The sequence below is a fragment of the Sus scrofa genome, chromosome 1, assembly GCF_054392235.1.
Source record: "Sus scrofa isolate SSC_HxYL_T2T_F1_AM1 chromosome 1, Sscrofa_HxYL_maternal_Yorkshire_Landrace_v2.0, whole genome shotgun sequence".
In the NCBI taxonomy this organism is placed as follows: Eukaryota; Metazoa; Chordata; class Mammalia; order Artiodactyla; family Suidae; genus Sus; species Sus scrofa.
The window spans coordinates 35,145,848-35,169,497 of NC_139383.1; the positions used below are offsets into that span (position 1 = coordinate 35,145,848).

The 23,650-nt window shown below is 34.1% G+C and overlaps 1 protein-coding gene across 43 annotated transcripts in view; it reads left to right on the forward strand.

The window, feature by feature from the left end:
• Positions 1-23,650, forward strand: part of PTPRK (protein tyrosine phosphatase receptor type K) — a 560,031-nt gene that overhangs the window by 415,030 nt on the left and 121,351 nt on the right. For 41 of the 43 annotated variants that reach the window (XR_014803891.1, XM_084956833.1, XM_084956679.1 and 38 more), the window contains exon 8: positions 16,673-16,975. Coding sequence is in view for 42 of the 43 variants with exons in the window: in XM_084956833.1 (XP_084812959.1) it covers positions 16,673-16,975 (303 nt within the window). In the remaining variant the exon portion in view is untranslated. Of the gene's footprint in view, positions 1-16,568; positions 16,976-23,650 lie in introns of all 43 variants that reach the window. The other 2 variants (XM_084956839.1, XM_084956848.1) reach the window with 1 other exon arrangement.

The following is a 23,650-nucleotide window of genomic DNA, read 5'->3' on the forward strand; positions in this document are numbered from 1 at the left end:
TGCGTTTAATGACAGCATCTGTTCTACAGTGGAACCTACAACAAAATCAATTGTTTATATATTAAGCTCAATTTATATAGAACATCTAATTATTAAGCTGAAATATCAAATAATCTAAGATATCAAAAGTTTATTCTTCCTATGCTTTGAAAATAACATCCATTGACTTCAAGGATTTTTTTTTTTTCTGTATTGATGAGGTTTATTTTGATATTTAATGTTCAAAGCCCTTAGATTTTATAACAACTCCTTTAGGGTAAAATTGCTTAAAGTTAATATATTCATCGCTTCTTATTCTATGCTTAGCACTGAATAAGGAATAAGTAGTAAATGTGTTCCTTGCCCTGGAGAAACTTGCTCTCTAGTTGAGAAAATAAGAAAATACTTAAGAGATTAAAAAATAAAATAAAATAAAAGGCAGTTCAAAATGAATATCATTAAATCAGCCTGATATTCACAAAATATAAAAATTTTTAAGTACTTTTCGGGTTTCCAACATTAATTGTATGCTTCCTTCCATCAAAGATTTTCCACCTTGGTTTTTCAAAGGTTTACAGTAACCTTTTTCCCCCCTGTAACTTGGTTTCTCTCAGTAATTTGACATTTTTATTATTCAAATTGAAATCTTTACTTCTTAAGCATGAAAACATGTTAAGACTATTTCTAGAGGATGCATGTGGTCAGTAGTTTAAATTTCATTCTATAACTAAATTCAGATTTAGAATTTTAATAGTGGCTCTTCTAGTATTGAAAGTAACATTCAGGAGTTCTTTTGTAGCACAGCAGGTTAAGGATCCAGCATTGTCCCTGCAGTGGGTTGGATCACTACTGTGGGCTCTGGCTCAGTCCCCGGCCTGGGAATTTACACATGCCACAGGTGTGGCCAAAAAAACAGAAAAAGAAAAAATAACTTTAGTCTGCAAATATTTGTAGTTCACTGATTATGTGTCAAGAACTTACTGACTCCAGAGATGCAAAGATCCATTAATTCCTCATTCATTCGTTCATCAGCCCAAATATTTATTAAACAGTGATTATGTACCAAGCATTTTAGTATAAGTCAAGAAATAATAAAGGTAAATAAGTAAAATATAAATGATATTAGATGGCAATAAGTACTAGGGAGAAAAATGAAGCAATAAGCAGGCATGGGATTTTAAATAAAATGATCAAGGAAAGCTTCATCAACAGGTGACATTTGAATAAAGCCCTGTAGCAGAAGATGGAGTGAGACCAATGGCCATCTGTGAGAACATTCTAGGCAAAGAGAAGAGGAAGTGCAAAGGCCTTGCCAGAGGCAAGAACGTGCCTAGAGTGTTTAAGTGAAATTTATTGTATAAACTAGACCAAGCAGTGGGAGATGAGGCCAGACAGGGAGCAAGGTTGTGGGTGGAGTGGGTAGGAGAATATGCAAGACCCAGAAGCCCATTGTGATGACTGATTTCCACTCTTACTCTGACTTAGGTGGGTGTCAGGGTCTTTCTGACAACGGTGTGACAACTCCTTTGTCACATAGTTGCTCCTTTGTCACATAGTTGCTTAGAAGCAGTGGTTCATACCAGTTTAGTCTGGAGACAGTTTCACTAATTGCAGGCTCAAGTAATGGCTAAGCTCAAAGAAATAGCAGTGGTGGAAGTAGTGATAAGTGGCCAGATGCTAAACATGTGCTGCAGAGAGTAGGGATAGAATGGATAAAATGAATGTGAGGTGTAAGATGAAAAAAGGTCTTAGAATGACTCCAAGGTTTTTGGCTTGGATGCCTAGAATATGGACATGTTTTACTGAGATGGGGAAGACTTGCATGATGTGTTTAACAGACTGTGGAGTGGCAGTAGCTCAGTTTTGCAGGTTTTGTTTGAGATGTCCGTTTAGACAACCCAGTTGAGACGTTTGAAAGGCAGATGGATATGTGAATCTGGAATTCAGGGAGAAATCCAGCTGGCGATGAATATTCAGAAGTTTTTACCTTTCCCTTAGACGCTTTGCTACTCCCTACGTGAATGGATAAGGTGATAGAGAGATACTGAAAGTGTGGGCAGAAGTTCCCCTCTCCTGTGCAAAATGGCAGGCAGGATTCTCTACAACCTTGTTTGTTTGGTTTGTTTTTTGTTTTCTGAAGGCCCTTCATATACACATCCTTCACCATGGAAACGTCTAGTCATCCTCTCAAAAAGAATTTGATTGGTACTACTATGATGAAACAACTTACTGTTCCTATCATTGGAGTTTTAAAATTTGATTTTCCTCTTTGGTCCAATAGTATTTTGTTCTTACAAATTAAAATACAATTTACCAGAATTCTCTGGTGGCTCAGAGGATCAAGGACCCCACATTGTCACTGTAGCAGCACAGGTTGCTGCTGTGGAGTAGGTTCTGTCCCTGGCCTAGGAACTTTTGCATGCTGTGGGTACAGCCAAAAACAAACAAACAAACAAACAAAACAAAACAAAAAACCCTGCTCTGTGTGACCCTGTACCTCACCACACTGTGAGCTATACAGGGAAAGGAATGATGTCTTATTTATTTATTTTTTATCCTAAGAAATTAGTCTGGCCTATTTGTATTTACTTGTTAAATATTTATTAAAGTTAATTGTTCTACTAGGAGCTGATTTTGGAGTTTTCTATGTTTTAAAAATTGGCTGTATGTCAAACATATTAGCTGATTAATTATTTTAACATTTATTTATTTAGCACTATTCTGTCAAGGCCCATTTTACATGCACTGTTTATTTCTATATAGGTCATAGTTTCTAATTTCAAGTTTCTGTATTTATATAGGAAAGCTGAACACACAGACATGCAGAATGAATGGAAGATACTATGCATTAAATGCCTTAATAGAGGTACAGATAAAAGTCTCTGAAAATTAAAGATCACTTATCACTTCGTAGGCTTTCTGGGACAAGCTTTCACTGGGAAGAGAGTATGCTTCTAACTGGGTGTTGAACTACTTCAATAGAGAGATCTACAAAGGGAAGGCATTCTTAATAGATGAAATGAAATGGACAATAGTACATATGTTGGACGGTTCTATACTAGTTTTGGCATCTGATGCGTACATTGGCTGGAGTGCAGGGCATTGGGAGAGGTATATGATGTGAAGTTTTAGTAAGGAATCTTTGCTTGTATGTTCTATTAGGAGATCCTTGGGTTATCGAACAAGGTTTTGGTGTTTTGATTTATTTGCTATATTTGTTTAGCCTACCTGGGAAACCTCCAACAATGTTTTGAATGGACAAGTTATATAATTAAAAATGTACTTTGGAAGATCTGGATGAGGAATGCACTGAAAGGTAATGGTAATAAGAATTTCCAATGGGTCATGTGAGAGAAACTGAGGCCCTGGATTAAAGAAGGGGACTGAGAAATACCCTAGTATTTCTGAAATATGAAAGGATGTAGTTAGTGTATTTGGTCATTGGCTATGTGAGGAACACAGGCATCAATCATATGGTCAAGGTTTTAGTCTAGGAACTGAAGCCTTTAATAGAAGCAGGGAGGTTAGAGTGAGGCACTCATGAAAGGAAGATGATAAATCTTGTTTTAAATGTATTGTATTTGAGCATCCAGATGGAAAGCTATAGAAAGTTGAAATTCAGACCCTACAAGGAATGGTTTGGAACTGGTTCTGTGGATTTGGATATGGAAAGACTGTGATTACCAAAGCAGCATATGCACAGAACAAACATAAAAATAATTCTTCAGTGCTTTTACACTGTTGTATACTTTCTCTTTCGTTTGCTGTTTGTGAATATCTAGAAATTAGGAACTTTCATAATATTTCTAAATGTAGCCTTACCAGTACTTATTTGTGGAAACCGAAGAAAGCAATCTCCTAGGCTGTCATTTCTATGTCTTGTCTCCATTTTATGCTATTCTGTGGAGTCATTTGAAAATATTCATAAATTTTAATAGAAATATTTTCATTAACTATCTTACATAAAGTAATGATAGGTAGGTTATTTTTTTTTATTTTTACAATTTAAGGGGATTTCATTTTTTTCAAGGCCAATATAAAATATAATAGAACGTTTGCCTAGCCACATAGACTAGCACAAGGCAGTCCATGATCTAAAACTAATTGTTGAATCCCTTTTCAAAAGGAGGGAAATGAATTAATTCTTCAGGATGAACATCAAGGTGTATCACTTTTTACTTATTTCTGCCTTGTGTGTCATTATGTATAGGACTTATACAGATCTGAGACATACTCAGAATAATGAAAGATATTTCATAGAAGAATAAAGGTAAAATAATATTCAGAAAGCTGTAATAGAAAATTAAAAGAGAAAACTAAGATCTTTAATTTGGAAAATATTAGGCCTCTCTGCTCGGCATTTGTTGAGTGTATATATGTGCACTGATTTTTTTTTGGACAATCTCAAACCTTAAAATAGTGGACACAAAATATACAGCAGTTCCTTAAAAGTTTTCAATGTAGACATATTCATAAAGCAGATTTGGATATGAATGTTATACTCACTAGCTTGTTTGCTGAGTTTAAAATGACTGTATTTCTCTGGTGATTAAATATGTCCTGTTCCTTTATCTTAAGAGAGATCATGAGTCTTCAGTTTTAATATAAGCTCAGATTTTCTAGGTAGAAGTTAAGGAGTTCATTATTCTTATCTCTGTCAATTTCCTAATTTACAAATAAGCTGAAGCAATTAATTCCTGCAAGTCTCCTGTATTAATTAGAGTGTTTGGCCGGTTTCCTTGTGGTTTTGTAATTCTTTTTGTCCCATTTTCGCTGTGTTTACTATCTCAGCTTGAAGCTTGTTGACACGCTGATTCATGTTTTAGTGTACCGGCTAGGTTTTATTCATCTGGAGGAATGAGTATAAAGAGGTCACACCTTATAATCACACTGGCATTTCTAGTGTCTGCAGACCATATATCTCCTTTTAATTTAATCTCTGAAAAATGTACAGGGATTTCTGCAGTTAAGCTGTACCAATCGATAAAATTTATAATCAAGGCTGTCTAATCTCTAAACCTAATATAAAACTTCTCAACTATTGATTACATGTGAAGGATCTGCAAGCTGTTAATCAAGCATGAAAGCATAGAATAAATGGTGACTTCGGAAAAGGAAATGGACAAATAATCATCACCCTGCAGGCCTTATCTGTCTTTCTGTCCCCCTGAAGCAAGCATATTACCAGACACTTGCATCTTACAGAATCAAATGATGTGTTAAAGTGTGTCAATAGCCATTATCACTTTTGAATTTTGTATTACCATAGCTCTTTTTCTATATAATTTGGAAATGTCCTCTTCTTTCTTCAGAAATGTGATCCAAAGCAGATTAGTCTATTTTATGTTTCCAAAAGGAATGAAAGAAGGACCTAAGTTGCATTAAAATCATAATCTTTATAAGGAGGGAAATGAGTTGTATATACTTGGCATATCATTATATCATAATTGTTGCAGTTTATTTGGGGGGGTTTATGAGGGAATTCATGTCATAAAAGAGCCTCATTTAAAATGAGCCCTCTTGGAGTTCCCGTCATGGCGCAGTGGTTTACAAATCCAACTGGGAACCATGAGGTTGTGGGTTCGATCCCTGGCTTTGCTCAGTGCATTAAGGATCCGGTGTTGCCATGAGTTGTGGTGTAGGTTGCAGACGCGGCTTGGATCCCGCGTTGCTGTGGCTCTGGCGTAGGCCAGTGGCTACAGCTCTGATTAGATCCCTAGTCTGGGAACCCTCCACATGCCGTAGGAGCAGCCCAAGAAAAGGCAAAAAGACTAAATAAATAAATAAATAAATAATGAGCCCTCTAAACCTTTCATTTTACTAATAATATTTTACAGTAATTTCTGAGTTTGAGTTGACTGACTCATTCAAGGACCAATGTTAGTTGTTTACAAGGGAGTTATGTAGTTGAGAAAGCCATATACTGTTTCTTCAGTGAAGCAGTGTTAGAAGGGTTTAGATAACAATATACATGGAAATGTGTTTTTCTGTTCGACCTAGCCACTCAAAAGTGAGTAAGTTTAGACTGATTTGCTGATTCACTTTTATATATATCTATAAACTTATACTGACATAAAAAATAAGATATTTTAATAAATGTTATGTTGAAGCAATGGATTAGGGTGCTAACAATGATTCAATTATTATGGCTTAGAAAAAGTATTGATATGTCTTAAATCTCAGTATTATTAGTCCAATATTTAATATATTAGAATCTGTGGGAGCACAGTGAAGAAAGGAAGCTGCCCTCAAAGAGCATACAGGAAATAAAGACAAAAACCAATTCATTTCAGGTTTTTATTTTATTTTATTTTATTTTATTTTATTTGCCTTTTTGTCTTTTCAGGGCCACACCCACGGCATGTGGAGGTTCCCAGACTAGGGGTCTAAACAGAGCTGGAGACTCTGGCCTACGCCACAGCAGTGCAGGGTCTAAGCCATGTCTGGAACCTACCCCATAGCTCACGGCAACGCCAGATCCTTACCCCACTGAGCAAGGCCAGGGATCGAACCCACAACCTCATGGTTCCTAGTTGGATTCGTTAACCACTGGGCCACGACGGGAACTCCTAAAGTTGTCTTTAAAATCATGTATCAGACCATAATATCCGGCACATGCCAAGCCCTTAATAAATGTTTATTATTAATACAAAAAGAATACTAAATAAGCATGCAGTAACTCATTAGTAGAGAAATAAAATTTGTTAAGTGCTTTTCTATGGAAAGATCACTGACATAATCCTCACACAAATGTTAAGGTAATTTACTAAGTGAAGAGATTAGGAACAGAGATTATATCAAAATGCTGAGCAACAACTAACTACAAAATCTCATCAGGGGCATAAAGCCTCTGATGAGCTTATCTGACTTACAAGTCTGATGGTGGACTGGCTACTGGCTGATTTAGTCTAACCTTTGCTCATACAATGAGATGACTAACTCAGCTTTGCTCCACATACATTGATTGCTCCAACGTGATGGTGGAGGTGTAAGAGCAAGCAGGAGCTCATAGCACTTTTTGAGATAAAGGCTGAAAATGAGCAAACTGCCATGTTTGCCTCATTCTGTTGACCAAAGCAAGTCATGAGGCAAGACTCAAGTCAAAAGATGGGGAACAGACTCCACCTCTTTGTTGTGAAGAATTGTAAAGCCACATGGCCAACAGTGTGAATATAGGGAGAGATGAAGAATTGGAGCCATCACAGAATTGAGTTCCCAAGTTCTATTTTCATTAGCTCTTAAACTTAAAACATATTAAAATTAGTTCCCTTATTGCTCGGAAAACACAGTTTCCAAGCATATACTATGGGCCATTCACATTCCTTAGCATACCTCAATATTAACCTCAATTTTTTAGTACCTCCAAAGAAGTGTGTCATTTATCTTCTTTTGAGGGATAAAGAAGACATTGAAAATTCCCTCTGAAGTTTTGTCATTGCTCTTATTTTATATACTATGTTACAGGGTAATGTTTTCCATATTACTTTGTTAGGGTAGTATACACATCACTATGTTTTTTTGTCTGATTTATGCTATTGCTAAACATTTTTATAAAAAATAAAGCTTGTTTTTATAGTAGGAGTAGATTATTTTCTTTTTTTCCTTCTATAATTCAAAAACACCTTTTCTTTTTCTATTTTATGTTTATCCAAGTAGAGGTAGTTAGCTATAGAAAATGTTTTGATTTTTAAGTATTGTTTAAAGTATAACACATAAGAAGAATATGCAGTATCAGAGATGAAGTGGATTCACTGATTGTAATTATATGTTTCTTCCAACACAGTCCAACATTGTTATATAAACATTTAAGTGAAAAACATTAAAGAATCCCCAAATTTCAACTCCCCATATTTTGAGAATTAGATTTAATAAGACATTTAGTAGCATTTTTATCTATCGGAAAAAAATAGGTATTTTCGTCTTTTTTTCCATGTCACATTGGTATTATGTTCTTTGAAAAATCAATTTCCTTAGCATTATCGTAGAGAGGATGCAAATGTTACTAGAATTATGTGATGAACTTCAGTCAGACTCTTGAGAGTGGTGAAGATGACATATTTTGCTTTAATTTGATGATGTGCTTAGTATTGTTCTGATGGTACTGGGTAAGTATTACTGTGACTCTGCAGGAGAGCTGAGTGAGCCATGCACCCCTGTCACTCTGTATCCCCTGAGTCCGAGCATGTCACTTCAACAACACAGCCAGAAAGCCGAAAGAGCTGACAGTTGCTTTATGATTATTCCTGAACCTGAGGCTCCCTTATGTTACATTGCTAATCAAGTCATCTCACCAACTTATCATTAACTCAATTTGACCCATGGGAGCAGAGATGAAATCTTTTTGGCAAGACTAATGATGCTATAAGATTGAAAAGATGTGTGGTGTAAAACCTTGATTATCCTCAGTGATTACCATGAGGAAAAGAATAAAAATACAAAGCATCAATGGAGAAAAGCTTTTGGAAAGTGTCTTCCAAAGCACTTAAGTTGTTTCCTCCCTCAAGCTATGCCAATGTTTTCTTCCTTTAAAATAAAATTAAAAAATAAATTCACCTTGGTTCAGAAATTTCATCTCAATTATTTTCTATTGTGCACTAACAAATATTTTCCCGAGCAGTCGGGAAATTCACGTTCCTTGTATTTGTTTTGATAAATGGAATGGAAACTGTGCTTTGCAGTTAGCTTCTAGGATTGCTGATGAAAAGTCAGCCAGGAGCACGAAGCTCCCTGTCATGCTTCAGTGTTCTTAGTTTGTGACATTTTTGACAAGATCTTCCTTTTCTTCTTGGCACGAGCTTTGGGACATCTTCTATTTCTTGCTGACTGACAGCTGGATAATAAGTTTTATCATTAAAAACTGATTCTAGGGAAATGTGATCCCTGCCCTTGATTCTCTTGTAGCTGGTAAAGCTTTTGTTTTCACAACTCTTTCAGAACAGCTAGAGATTATCACTACAAAAAACCTGGATATTGACCTGTCATGTCACGTGTTGTTTGGCAAATACCAAAAAATTGAATTCCCTTTTATCTGTTATCTAGAACCACTTATCAAATCATCTTGCTGTTGAGAAGTGACTCAAAGTCAACAGGTTCTGTCTACTCATGTGGCCTTTTTAATTTTTCTTAATCTTCAGAGAATTATTAAGTAGTTCTTCATTTTATCCTATCAAGTTGGGTTAAATATTGGACACAAAGATTGTTATATGTGGGAACCCTGTACTAGACTTGTTTAGAATTTAAGTAAGGACAGTGATATATTACTTCTTTTTTAATCTGCTAATTGTATGTTACTGGTCATGGATTTAATATGTAACTTTTTTGCTATTTCATTTTTTATTTTATTGGTAGTTGATTTACAATGTTAATTTCTTCAAAATGATTCAGTTATACATATATTCTTTTTCATATTCATATTTTCATTTGAAATATGGTTTCTATATTTGCTATTTCTTTTTATTTCTTCCTTATTTCATGTGGCTTTTCTCACTGTAACAACTAGGAAATAGGTGAACAATAAAAGGAAAAATGGAATGGCAAAAGTTAGTAAACCTGGCTGATCAACATTTGGCAGGAAAGATAAACAAGCTAATACTAAAATTTTTTCCTAATAAATCCTAGGATTTACTGGAAATCAGTGAATTGAAGAGAGTGTTATGCCAGTTTGGTACACTCTGCCTATAGGACACTTAAGAAGAGGAGATGGGATTTCATCAGCCAAAAAGTAGACTAGGAAACGACTAAATTTTGCTTATAGTTCCAGTTCTTTTAATGTTCGTTCTGTCCCTATCCCTACCCACTCTCCTCCACATGTAGCACATGTGGTCTTAAAACTTGTTAAATTTTCTGCTGGTGCCTGCAGTTTTTATGTTATAAATTTCACCAAGTCTGGATCCTCTGATGGATGATTTAGTGCGAAGAGTTGTATTAGGGTGTGTACTGATAACACACATTTCAAAAATAGAAGGATCTAGCAAGTTTGATTATGGTTTTTCTTTACTGTCTTGCCTTGACCTGTTAACTTATCTGTGTACAATCTGAAGTTACTTCCGTTGTCTATTGAAATCACACTCCTTCTTGGTCCTTTCTTCTCCGCTAACACATTGCAGTTTTTGGATTTCTCCACTTCCAGTGTCTGCACACATTGACACAACCTTCAGATTAATTTTTCTAAGGTAGTTAATTGATTATGCTGATTTTCTGCCCACTTTCTACAGGCTGTGAGATCAAAGTACCTCTTATCATGATATCTGAAGGTTTTCCAATCTTCTCCCAATCATTTTTTTCTATACAATCTCCTATTAGGTAGTTTGTATAGTAACCAAATGGAATTACCTATTTTCCCATATGTTTTGCATATTTATTCATCTTGTTTCCTCTGCTTTTATGTTATTTACCCAAACTGTGTCTATAAACCTCCTTGCCTTATCCATTGAGATCTAGTGTTTAAATGTCTTCTCTGTTTGACAGGTGAAAGTTGTTTCTCCTTATTGAATTCCTGTAGTATTTTATTCCATTCATATACCATTTACATCATACTGTTTTAATTATTTAACTTTTTTCTTAGTTTATCACTTGTAATAAATGTTAAGCTCCTTGAGGTCTATTATTGTTTTATTCACTTTAGGATCCTCCACAGTGTCTGCATAGCATGCTTTATGTAATAGCTGGTCTATTTTTGTTTCACAATGGATAGACAGTTTGTTCAAAATGTTTTAATATGGTCCTTTACTACATGAAAATCACCTTTTTTTGCTGTGTTTCTTCCCAAGTTTATGCCAAAATTCTGCCCCACAATTTTTTCAATTCTTTGTTCCTTTTCCAGAAAAAGCAAAATGAGAGAGAACTGTTTTATAAACATATGTATAGAATACCTAATAAAAGTTTGAAAATGGAAAGTGAAAAAATGGTAAAGGAAAGAACATTTGGTAAATTTCAAAATACATGACAGGTGGTGCTTCAAGGAATGTTATCCCCATTGTTTTATTACCACTGTTTGTTGTAAATACTACTTACTATGATGCCTGTTATGTACCATTAGGTCATTTCTTTTAAGTATTTAATCCTTAAAACAGCAATTATGCCTGGCTTTATATAACATAGTGAATCCTAAGCAATATCCTTCTGTTTCCATTGATTCTATGACAGTTTAATTATTTCTTTCCAATTTTAAAAGTTTAAATTTTTGTTTTTTCATTCTTGTCTCAGAAATACAGTGCACTTACTAGTGAGGCACAAAAATAATGGATCAGGGTGAGGAATTTAGGTAATTTTATTGTTGAATTTTCTGATAGACTTTTCTTTGAATGGATTTCATAGTAGTAGTCCCTGCTGTTTATATTCTGATATAAAAAAAACCCCATGTGCTCAGGGTTGTCAGCCCATGTCAGACCTAATAGACTTCAGTAGCATGCCTATTGTATGTATGTATGTGTCTATATGTGTATGTTTGAGTATGTATTTATATATAAATGTATTGCATGTGCACATGTATGCATGATAACATATATTATGTATAACTGAGTGTGTCCCACTTCAATAAAAACTGGAAAGAAAAATAAGGCAGATGTCAATTAAGAAGAAGTGTGATTAGACAGCAGCTTCCCCTGAGTTATTGCAGATGCCTTAAAGCACAAAATAATTGAGTTTTGACTTTAGATGTGTCTGTGTATGTGTATGTGTGTTTGTGAATATAGCCTTAAGTGAGAGTAAAATTATATTTAAGTCACTATTTTAGTAATAACAATGCAGTTTATAGCATTTATTCAAGCCACTGTGAAAAACATAAACTTTAAATACCACATTGGCCTTGGGTAAAGGTTCTTTGCCTTTTAGAAAACTATTCCTTTTTACAAATCTTTGTTTAATAAAGTATTGACTAGTGAAAATATGATTGTGATTTGTGCACATACATATAGGATTTAAAAAGATACCCCTTCCAGGTTTTAAATGAGAATGAAAAAATATCAATGAGAATGAAAAAATATCAATTATATAAGTGTCAAAGTAAGCAGCATATAAATACACCACCACAAAATTTTCACTCAAAGGGAACTGTATATTTTTTTACATACCACATAATGAATGTATCTTTTGCCAACTCTTTAAACTGTTAAGAATTGAGGATGTAGCGCTCCTGTGTCCTTCTTTCATAGTGCTCCTTCTTTCATAGTGTCTAGACATGCTTTTATTTTAAAAATTAAAGTTTTTTTTTTTTCAAATATGAGACTGAAAGAGTGGAGGGGAGAGAGTTGCTTCTGCTTTTGATGGTGCATCCCTCAAGAGGCAGACATTTGCACCTCCTCTTGCTCTTCCAAGCCTAGAGAAACACCAAGTTCCTGCAGACTGCCTTAGCTCAGGGCTACTCAGAATGTCAAGCAGTTCTAATAGGCAGTCAGGTAGCTGCAGCAACTGAGCCGAAATTGAATAGCACACGCATTCCCTGTTTTCAGTGCTTCCTAAAGGGATTGAATGAAGAAAGCCAGAAGGCAGAAGAAATGTCCTATAATGAGATTAGTTAGAAGAAATTTTCTATTTATTTTTATAATATTTAAGTTTATAAAGAAATAATTTATAAAATTATGATTGGCTTGGGAGAAAATATAGATATATAGTCGGTAATATGACAGGCAGATTGAATAGACTTAGTCCATGAAGTGTTAAATAGCGTGTTTGTACTCTTTTCACATTCGTATGTACACTTTATATCTTTATATTTCAAAATTTCTTACTAAAGAGGCCTTCAAATTTATTGTTCAGGAGTTTCCATTGTGGCTCAGTGGAAACAAATCTGACTAGGAACCATGAGGTTGCAGGTTTGATCTCTGGCCTCCTTCAGTGGGTTAAGGATCCAGCATTGCCATGAGCTTCGGCTTGCTTGGATCAGGCATTGCTCTGGCTCTGGCGTAGGCCAACAGCTGTAGCTCCGATTAGACCCCTAGCCTGGGAATCTCCATATGCCGCGGGTGCAACCCTAAAAAGCAAAAAAAAAAAAAAAAAAAAATACCGTTCAGAAATACAATTTATGATGACTGCACCCTACAGTTGTTTAAATCATTACTATGAATATTCACTTTGGAGGGGGTTGTTCTTTGGGGGAGTTTTATTAGTCTTATAGTATCTACTCATTTCCAAAATTACTTAAGTAGACTTTCCCCCAATCTTATCAGTGAAATTATGTCATACATCTGTAACATAGATTCTTTTGTAAACTTCATTTTGTTTTTAATACATGTATACCCCCTTTACTCATTTCTCTGACACTCCATCCCCTGCCTCTTGGCAACTATGAAACTGTTCTCTATAAGCAGTCCATGAGCTTTTGTTGTTGTTGTTGTTAATTTTTGCTTTTGTTTTTAAGTTCTCATAATCACATAGGAGTGATTATACGGTATTTGCCTTTCTCTGTCCGACTTAATTCATTTAGCATTATACCCTGGAAATCTGTCCATGTTGTCCCAAATGTCAAGTTTTCAATTTTTTTTCATGCCTTAATAATATTCCATTGCATACATGGAATAAAAAACACATTTTCTTTACATATTCATACTTTGATGGACCCTTGAGTTGTTTCCTTGTAAAGGGTGTTGCAGTGAACATGTGGGTGCATATATCTTTTCATGTTAGTGTTTTTTTTTTTTTTTATTTTCTTCAGATAAATACTTAAGTGAAATTGCTGAATCATATAGCAGTTTTATTTTTCATTGTTTGAGGAGCTTTCATACTTTTTCTCTAGTGGCTGTACCAATTTACATTCTAACCAGCAGTGCACAGAGGTTCCTTGTTCTCCATATCCTCACCGACACTTGTTATTTCTTGATGTTTTGGTAATAACCTTTTTGACAGGTGTAAGGTGATATCTTGTGCTTTTGGTCTCCCTGATGATTAGTGATACTGAACATCTTTTCATGTACCTGTTGATTATCAGTATTTCTTCTTTGGAAAAATGTCTTTTGGGATCATCTGCCCATTTTTTAATCAGCTTGTTTGAGGTTTCTGCTATTGATTTGTAGGGGTTCTTTATATATTTTGAATTTCAACTCCATATCAGATATGTGATTTGCATATATGTTCTCCCATTCAGTATTGTTGGTGCTTTCCTTTGCTATGCAGATGATTTTAGTATGATGTAATCCCACTCATTTATTTTTTGCTTTTGCCTTTGCTTTTGGTATCAGATTAAAAAAAAGAAATTGCCTAGACCTGTGTCAAGGAGCTTACAACCTATTTTTTTTTTCATGGATTCATGTTTTGCTTTCAGATTTTTAATTCATTTTGAGTTAGTTTTTGTATATGGTGTAAGATAGTGGTTGTATTTCATCCTTTTGAATAGGACTGTCCATTTTTCCCAACACCATTTAATGAAGAGACAGTTCTTTCATCATTGTATATTCTTGACTCCTTTTTCATAAGTTAGCTCGCTATATATATATATATATATATATATATATATAGCCCATTGATCTATGTGTCTATTTTAATACAAATATCATACTGTTCTAATTATTATGACTTTGTAACATAGATTGAAATCAGGGAGCATCATACCTCTAGCTTTGTTCTTTCTGAAGATGGCTTTGGCTATTTTGTGTGTGTGTGTGTTTGCGGTTCCATACAAGTTTAGGATTATTTGTCTTTTCTTTGAAAAAAAAAAAAACCATGGAATTTTGATAAGGATTGCATTGAGTCTGTAGATTGCTTTGAGTAGTATGGCCATTTTAACAATATTGATTATTCCAAACCATGAGCCCTGAATACATTTCATTCGTGTCTTCAATTTCTTTTATGCTTTTCTTATGCTTTTAGAGTTGTATTAGAATGCAGGGTACCTGCAAATTAAATAGTGGAATAAAACAAAAAGGTGAATAAGAAAGAATGATCACTTGGAAAAAAGAGAAATTTGGAAAGGGATAAAATGTCAGAGTCAAAATGAGCAGTGTATAAAAACGAGTATATAACTACTGGACCTAAAATACTTAGAACAGAGGAATAAATATTTTCAATGTTTTCTCCCATTGCATTATGGGATATTTTCATTTATATATACCAGGTATTTTGGGGGGGAATCTTACTAATTCTAGATGCTTTTAAGACAAAATATGGACTGACTGTAATATGATCACTCAGTTGTATTTGATTTATACCTAACAGGCAGTAAAATCGTGGTTTATCTGGAAATTTTAGAATGATGCTATCTGTAAGTGCCTGACCAGCTTGTGGGCAGTGGTGCCAAAGACTAACTAGACTGAAATGAAAACGTCATCATCTCACTCTTGTGCTTGGCAGGGAAAATGATGACAGCACCGAGCACATAGATTTTTTAAATGATTAGAAAGGCATACCTTTCTTCTAGCCAACTCACAGTGCTTAAGATAAATACTAAAAAAAAAAAAAAAAAAAAAAAGTGGTAAAATAAGGGGACTGGAATTATAAACAATCAAAAGACAAGCAGACAGGATTTAAAAGCAAAGCTTTGGATTCTACCAAAGATTAATGTGTGTGTGTGTATTTATAGTTTGGAGGTTTTAAATTGAAAAACCAGCAGAGTGTATTTCAAATTGCACACTAAATTTCAGATTCCATTGAATTGGAATCACAATTTAGGCTTGTCATCTGTATGCCATGCTGATTACTTTTATACAATTGAAGATTTTAATATCAAAAGTTAAAATTTATAAAAACATTCACATTGTATTACTTATTTTTCTTTATTTTTTTCCTACTAATTTCAATTTGGCAAGAGCTTACCTATCCTTAATGAGTTAATGGATGCACCATCAAGGCCTTGACCTTGGCCTTGACTTTAATGTCTTTGTCAAATCAATGTATTAAAGTTTTGCTGTGTATTGGTTTGTTTACTGTGTAGACTTTGCCATGGCCATGACTTTCATCGAGTAATTATTTTGATTAAGTTAGATGATTAAAGTTAGTCTTGCATGAGGAAAGTATACACTTGGGAAGCAGTGATGGATGGACTCCAGTCAATGGAGTGTTTAGTTCTGCCAACATTTTCCAGTTGAATGGAAATTCACCTCCCAGTTTGGTTTCGGTGACACTGAATGGATTGTCAAGACTGAGTGTTTCCTAGAGAAAGACAGAAAGAGATCAAGAAGGATAGATGACATTGTGAATATCCACATGTGTTCTTGCAGTTTTTCTCAGATATTTTTCTGCTTTGATGAACAACATCATTACTGAAATAATAAATGTTAATTAATGTCCGCATCATTTTTGTAAATGGTAGTTTAGTGTCACAATTAGACTAATTAGTATACAGCATAGCTTGGTGACATGACAAATCATAGAGCAGAACATGTTGACTCTTATCCATTATGATGTATTAGCTAATTCACTTGCTCAATAATGACAAAAGAAAATATAGGGAATAGGGCAGTAAAAACAGAAACAACTATAAAAGCATTACAGCTACATTTTCAGGTTTTTATTTTTCTACCATGTTCCTCAGTACTATGAATTGTTGACATTTTATGTTTCATGTCTTTTCTCATTGGTAAATCATAGCTCCTAACAGAAATCTTCAAGAATAAGATTATGAGTAAAAAAAGAAAATGAGAATAAAATATGACTCTCAGATGTTCCTGGGTTTACACATACTTTGTCATGCTCAGTGTTATATTTTTTCAAAGTTATTGATGATAAAGTTGACAAGTATCTGCACATCTGATTCATTTTGCAGAACCTATGCGAACTCCAAAGACTCTGAAGATTGCTGAGATACAGGCAAGACGCATTGCTGTAGACTGGGAATCTTTGGGTTACAACATCACGCGTTGCCACACTTTTAATGTCACTATCTGCTACCATTACTTCCGTGGTCACAACGAGAGCAAGGCAGACTGTTTGGACATGGACCCGAAAGCCCCTCAGCATGTTGTGAACCATCTGCCACCTTATACAAACGTCAGCCTCAAGATGATCCTAACCAATCCAGAGGGCAGGAAGGAGAGTGAGGAGACGATTATTCAAACTGATGAAGATGGTATGCTCACACTTCATTATTTTTAAAGAGGGGAGTTATGTGACAAGAATTATGTAGTTGCTTACAGTTTGCCTAGAGTACCTCAAAACTGAATTGCATTCTGAAATACTTTTAACAAGGTTAACTTTGGAGAGAGTTTGCCTTTAACAAAAAGCGTAATATTCTCCAGGGTAGCATCAAATACTGATGAACTTTTCCTTTACTGTTTGTGATTTTTATATAGTGTTAGAAAAGTAGCAACGACACTAAAAGTTTAAAAAAAATTTTTATTAAATGTTCAAAAATAGTTCTCACTGTTAATGGCACTACATCAATTACCTATTGGTGAAATACACAAGTTAAAATTCTCATTTTTTGCATTACAGACCAATAATAATAGCTTTCATTTTCCTTCTGATTTGAAAACGTCAATGTTTACCTATTCTATTCATTTTAGATTATTTTCTGTAATTATAAATATAAAAGAAGGGCAAAGTTCATATTTTTAAGTCTAAATAAAGGTGCTTATCAGATATTGGTACACTATCATCTTTTATCCATCTTATTGACTTATAACTTACCCAATTTTATATGTATTACTTCTAAATTCTTAAACAATAAGAGGAAACATTTATATTAATAAATGTTTATTTATAACATAAACATTATAATTTGCACACACGCATTTACTGTAGTATGTCATTGAGGTGAACTTGAACACATCTTCTGATTCAAAAAAATGTATCCTAGACAAAAAAAACATGATAATCTAATAATGACAATAATGTATTCTTTCAGTGTAAAACATTTCATCTTCAAAATTTCCTTTTATTAATAAAAGCATGCAGGGGAAAAATAGTGTGCTAGATAGTGAATTGAGGCAAAGATGAATGGTGAGTCAGGAATCATGAGTTTTCAGATCCAGCTCTAATAACTCTGTAACCTGAGCAAGTCCTTTCACACCTCCAGTTCTCTATATCTCATAGCTATATGAAAAATTTAAATTAGATGATCTCTAAGGTTCCATCCTCTTCTAAAACTCTCCTTGAGTAGCTTGTAAGGAGGACTTCATTTTTGTTTGGGTTTCAGAAAACAGAATGTACTTCATACCCAAGTCTTCCTAGTTCCCTCAAGTTCTGAACTTTAGGCTCAGATGTATATTTTGATGCCTGCCAAGTATGAGATTGCTGTTAAGTAGGTCACTCTTCTCCTTGTCACTTCAAGCTTTCTCACTATGAGAAGTGGCAATGATCTTGAAGTTTGCTGCTGCTTTTTAAAAATTTCTTAATTATAACTTTATTTCTTAAAATAATTTTATTATAGTTGATTTACACTGTTCTGTCAATTTCTGCTGCACAGCAAAGTGGCCCGGTCATACATAGATACATACTCCTCACATCATATTCTATCACAAGTGACTGGATATAGTTCCCTGTGTTCTACAGTGGGATCTCATTGCTTATCCATTCTAAATGTAATAGTTTGGATCTTATTAACCCCAAACCCCCAGTTCATCCCACCCCTCCCCCTGTTGTAATAAAGTGAAGTGAAAGCTTTTTAATTTCATTTACTCAGGTTTTGAAGGAAATGATATTGTCCTAAAATGATGCATATTTCCACATTTTCAAGGAAATAAAACCTTAGACTTATTCATGATAAATGTACTTTTGTCATCTTTGAGGTAATCAAACACAGTTATCTCAGCTATCATGTTTGAACTTGGGCTTATCAGAGCATTAACAGAATTTTAAAGAACAAACCCTGCTCTCATACATAAATATGTGAACACTCATATTACCCCCCCATACCCACACAATACACAACACACGCTTATGAAAGAAAGAATGATTGAGTGTCCTTGTTTTATAGGTAGATTGTCTTATCAAAATGGGAAGTTTAAGCATGGATTCAGAAGCTCTGAAAAATCTCTATCTCATTTTATCAAGTGGGATTAATATTAAAATGTCTATATTACAGTAGATATTTTTTAAGAATATTTGTTTTAAGATTTCTTGTGTGGCTCCGTGGTCACGAACCTGACTAGTATCCATGAATCCATGAGGATGCGGATTCCATCCCTGGCCCCGCTTACTAGTTTAAGGATCCAGCATTGCCTGAGTTGTGGTGTAGGTGGGCAGTCGTGGATCTGATTTGAGACCTCTAGCCTGGGAACTTACATATGCTCTGGGTACAGCCCTAAAAAGCAACAAAAAAGAATAGTTGTTTAAACTATTGAGTTAGTCTCAGATGTACAGAAAAGTGATTTCGTTATTTTTATTCAGATTTTTTAATATTCAGACTATATATATATATATATATATATATATATATATATATAGGCTGAATATAAATATCGCATCTTAAGCTAATTGTCTGTTGATGGGGACTTGGCTATTATAAATAGAACTGCTATAAGCATCGGGGTGCATATATCTTTTTGAATTGCAGTTCTCATCTTTTCTGGATGTATATCCAGAAGTGGGGTTGCTGAATCATATGATAGCTCTGTTTTTATTTTATTAGGAAACCATAATGTTTTTCAGTAATGACTGCACCAGTTTACATTCCCACCAGCAGTGTATGAAGGTTCCCTTTTTTCCACACCTTTTCCAGCATTTATTATTTGTCGACTTTTGATGGTAGCCATTCTGACCAGTGTCAGGTGATACTCGTTGGTTTGATTTGCATTTCTGCAATAATTAGGATGTTGAGCGTCTTTTTCTTTTTTTTTTTTTTTTCGCTTTTTAGGGCTATACCTGCAGCATATTGAAAGTTCCCAGGCTAGGGGTCAAATCAGAGCTGCCGCTGCCAGCCTCAACACCGGATCCTGAACCCAGCAATCAAACCTGCATCGTCACGGATGCTAGTCTGGTTTGTAAACGACTGAGCCACAACAGGAACCCTAGATGTTGCTCATCTTTCTATGTATCTGTTTGCCATCTGTATGTCTTCTTTAGGAAATTGTCTGCTTAGTCTTCTGCCCATTTTCTGATTGGTTTTTTTTTTTTTTTTCATATTGAGTAGTATGTATCTTTTGGGTATTAACCCATTGTCAGTCACATTGTCTGCATATATGTTCTCCCATTCTGTAGGTTGTCTTTTAAGTTTTGTTGATGTTTTCCTTTGCAGGGCAAAAGCATCTAATTTTGTTCATTGTACACTAGACATTTCACAATCTCTTTTGGTAATTCTTTTGGTAATAAGAATATACTCATATATTTTGTTGCTTGCACCTGAAATTGAAAAAAAAAAACAAACAAACCATGATTTCTTAATTGGTAATGTTAGGCTGAGTTACATGAGTTTTGTGCTTCTCTAGTCAGTCACTCTCTAACAGTATAATTCATTTTGATGGTATTCTTTGGTATGAGTTTTTAGTCCACTTCTCTTTTCCACAAACCAAAGAATGCAATCAGGCTTATATAATCCTTTTCACAGTGCATTAAATTTTTTAATGTATTTTTGGATACTCATATGACTAGATTATTAATTAGGAAGTGAATTGGTTTGGGAGTTTAATAATGTCTTAAATTGATCAAACTCATGACTGTGCTATTTGTTTTATCTAGTAGTTTTGTAAAAGTAAAATAGCATTAACTGTAGAGTCTAACTGCAATATTATTTCCTAACCTTGTTTTATTTTAACCTGTTTCTATTTATTTATTTATTTATTTATTGTAATTGAGTTGCATATTATTATTTCATAGTAGGATCACAAAGTCATTCCTTCTACTATAAGGGTTTTTTTTTTTTTCCTTCCTGTTGTTTTATCTGTAAGACTAAATGGTTGAAGTACAGGCTTTCTATGAAGTATTTGCAAGTAATTCAGTGTTCAGATCTTCTCATTATGAGCTTCTGTTTCTACATAGAGTACTTGATGTGTCTCAGTGTTCCTGAAGGAGGGAAAAAATCTAAATCATAATCTGTTGTTGGAAGATTGATGGATTATGATGATCTAATTAAGTCAGTCTTACTAAATTATTGCTGCCCTATATACATAGAAAAATAATATATTATCAACCACCTAATAAAGGAATATAATTTCATGAAAAGAATTCTGGAGACATCCATAAATCATGAGAGCAAAGCTAGAATGATTTCCCACTAGAACCCTAAGGTAGAATTTATGTTTAATTTATTGCATACTTTTTTAATGCATGGGTAGAATTTTTTGTATGAGATTTTGTTTTCATTTTTTATTCCCGAATTCATAAAAATCAATATTATGGAGTTAGCTCAGCTGAAAAGCCTGGTGTAGGGACATTTTTTGGCTAATACAAAGCTATTTTTATACACATATTTATTATATTTTAAAGGCTCTAATACTTATTTAATGTAATCTTACCCCACCCACTTTTCATTTTTCCTTTCTCTTCCATTTTGAGAGTTATATTGTAAGGGACTTTCATATGTGCAAAAAAAGAATTTAGCTGAAACAGCTTTCCAATAAATTATAGGCAGGGGAATAAAAGTCAGCATTCTCTCTCCATTAAAAGTTGTTGATGTGGAAATGTGAAGTGACATTTCTTGCAATATGAAGACTGCCATGATGAAAGTCTTAGTAATTTCATGTTGTATTTGCACAAATCATACATACATATAGCTGTTGTCTATATACAGAATTGTCTCCCTTCAAATGTGGAGTGTTATTGAATATAATTTTTCTGTGCCTACACCCCTCCCCCCACCTGTTTTATGTGTGTGTGTTGTAGTTCCCTTAAGTGTAATTCTTTCTCTCATCCACTATACTAGTCTCAGTCCAGGATCAGTAATATGGCACTCTCTTGGCCATCATTTTCCCTCAGACTTTTCCATAAGTGTGTGAAGTGTACCCATAATATCATTTGAAGTGAATCCTGTTGACAAAGTAGAAGCTGTATATGAAGAGCAGAGTCTCTGTGTGTACAAAGTCTGGGAAGGGTACTTGCTAATTCTGCCTTTTTCTCAGTGCAGAGTTATCCAAATATATAAAGCTATCCTCCCTATTTGTGAACAATTTGAAATATATTTATGCCACCTCATAGCATGTTGCAACCAAGTGATGTTTGATGAACATAAATAGTAATTACAATACCATCAATAAACATTTACTCATTAAACTGGGTTTTACCTGCTCCTCCCTCCAAGAGCCACCCTCCATGAGAGATATGGAAAGGCAAAGAAATACTTTCCCTTAATTATAATTGTAACCCTATGTCTTTGAGTGGAATGGAAACAACAGGTATTTTCTTGGAAATCAAACTAATGCCCTTGATAGCATCCAGTAGATGCCACAAATTACACACAGGTCCATCCATCACAGCCCCTCTGCCTTGATACTGGCAGAGCTGTGCCCATACTGTAGACCTGGGGGTTGAGAGAAGTGGATGCCTTTTGTTAACTTTTGCTTGAGCTCTCAGCTGTTAGATACATGAACATATCTTCTAGAATACAGTCCTGGCATTTTTTTCTATTTACTGTGGGTTTTTTTCGTTTATGAATTTATTATTAATGTACCAAATTATGTTGGCTGACCTAGAGGTCGTAACATCATTCACTGTCTCCTTGTAGATTGAAATAAATCTTCCTCTTTTGACATATCATTCAGAATTTCTTGATGCTGCTGGCCACGTTGCAATGCATCTCCTTTGATCCAGTGATTTTTAATTTATTTCAGTCCTCACAAAATTGCTATATACTCTGAAAATACATTTCTAGATAATGTCATGTGTGAAGTTCACTGAAACATGAGATTAAGGAAAAATATTAATTAAGAAATCATACTTGCCCAACATTTGGTTGATGGTTTCAAAAGAAAACATATTTTTAAGCAAGGTAGGATGGATATGATATATTTTTAAACATTATGAAAACAAGAAATTGGACTTTTATGTAAAGAAATAGCAACTAAGTATTTAAATAAGATACATAAAAGGAAAATACACAGTAGCAAAAGTATCTCATATCTTGTATTTTCTCAATAGAAACGGACACATCATTCATTGCTGCCACTGGGTATTGTCAGTTATAAGACACTTGCAAATAAGGACTGGGATGGTTTCTCAAATCTTGTCATACCTAGGGATACTTCATAATTAGTTATGAGTTCTAAACAAGTCCAATGTCATAAGATGGCTTGATTTTTAGCTTTGCAAAAGGGAATTGTTTTAAAAAGACTGGAGCCTGATATTCATCTTAAATTTTTTTTTTAATTGTAAAGATCAACACTGTCTTTTAAAAAGTATAGAAATATATTAAGCATAACTGTAAAATTCAGATTGATTATTAATGGGCATTTCAAACTAGTGCCATATGGTTTGGCTTTTGAGTCTAAAGAGTGTTAATTATTATTATAATTTATCATCTTATGAACATTGTTTATGGATGCATGTTAGGGGTTTGTAATAATCTTCAAAAAATATTTCTGGGAAATCTTTCAGGGAAAGCTCTGTTCTTGAAACAAATTACAAATGAGATCTTAATGTCATTAGAGGTATACTACAGAGAAAACTAGGCTACACAATTTATTCAGTTCTCTAAAGTGATAGAATATTCTTTTGAATAAAAATAACTTTGCAGTTGTACATAATCTTCATTAAAAGCTTATAGATATACTTAATTTAAATTCTTATGTGTTAAAGTCAGAAAATGCCATACAGCTTATTTTCTTTTTAAGGATTTACTTTTATTTATTTAATTTACTTTTAATTTATTTTT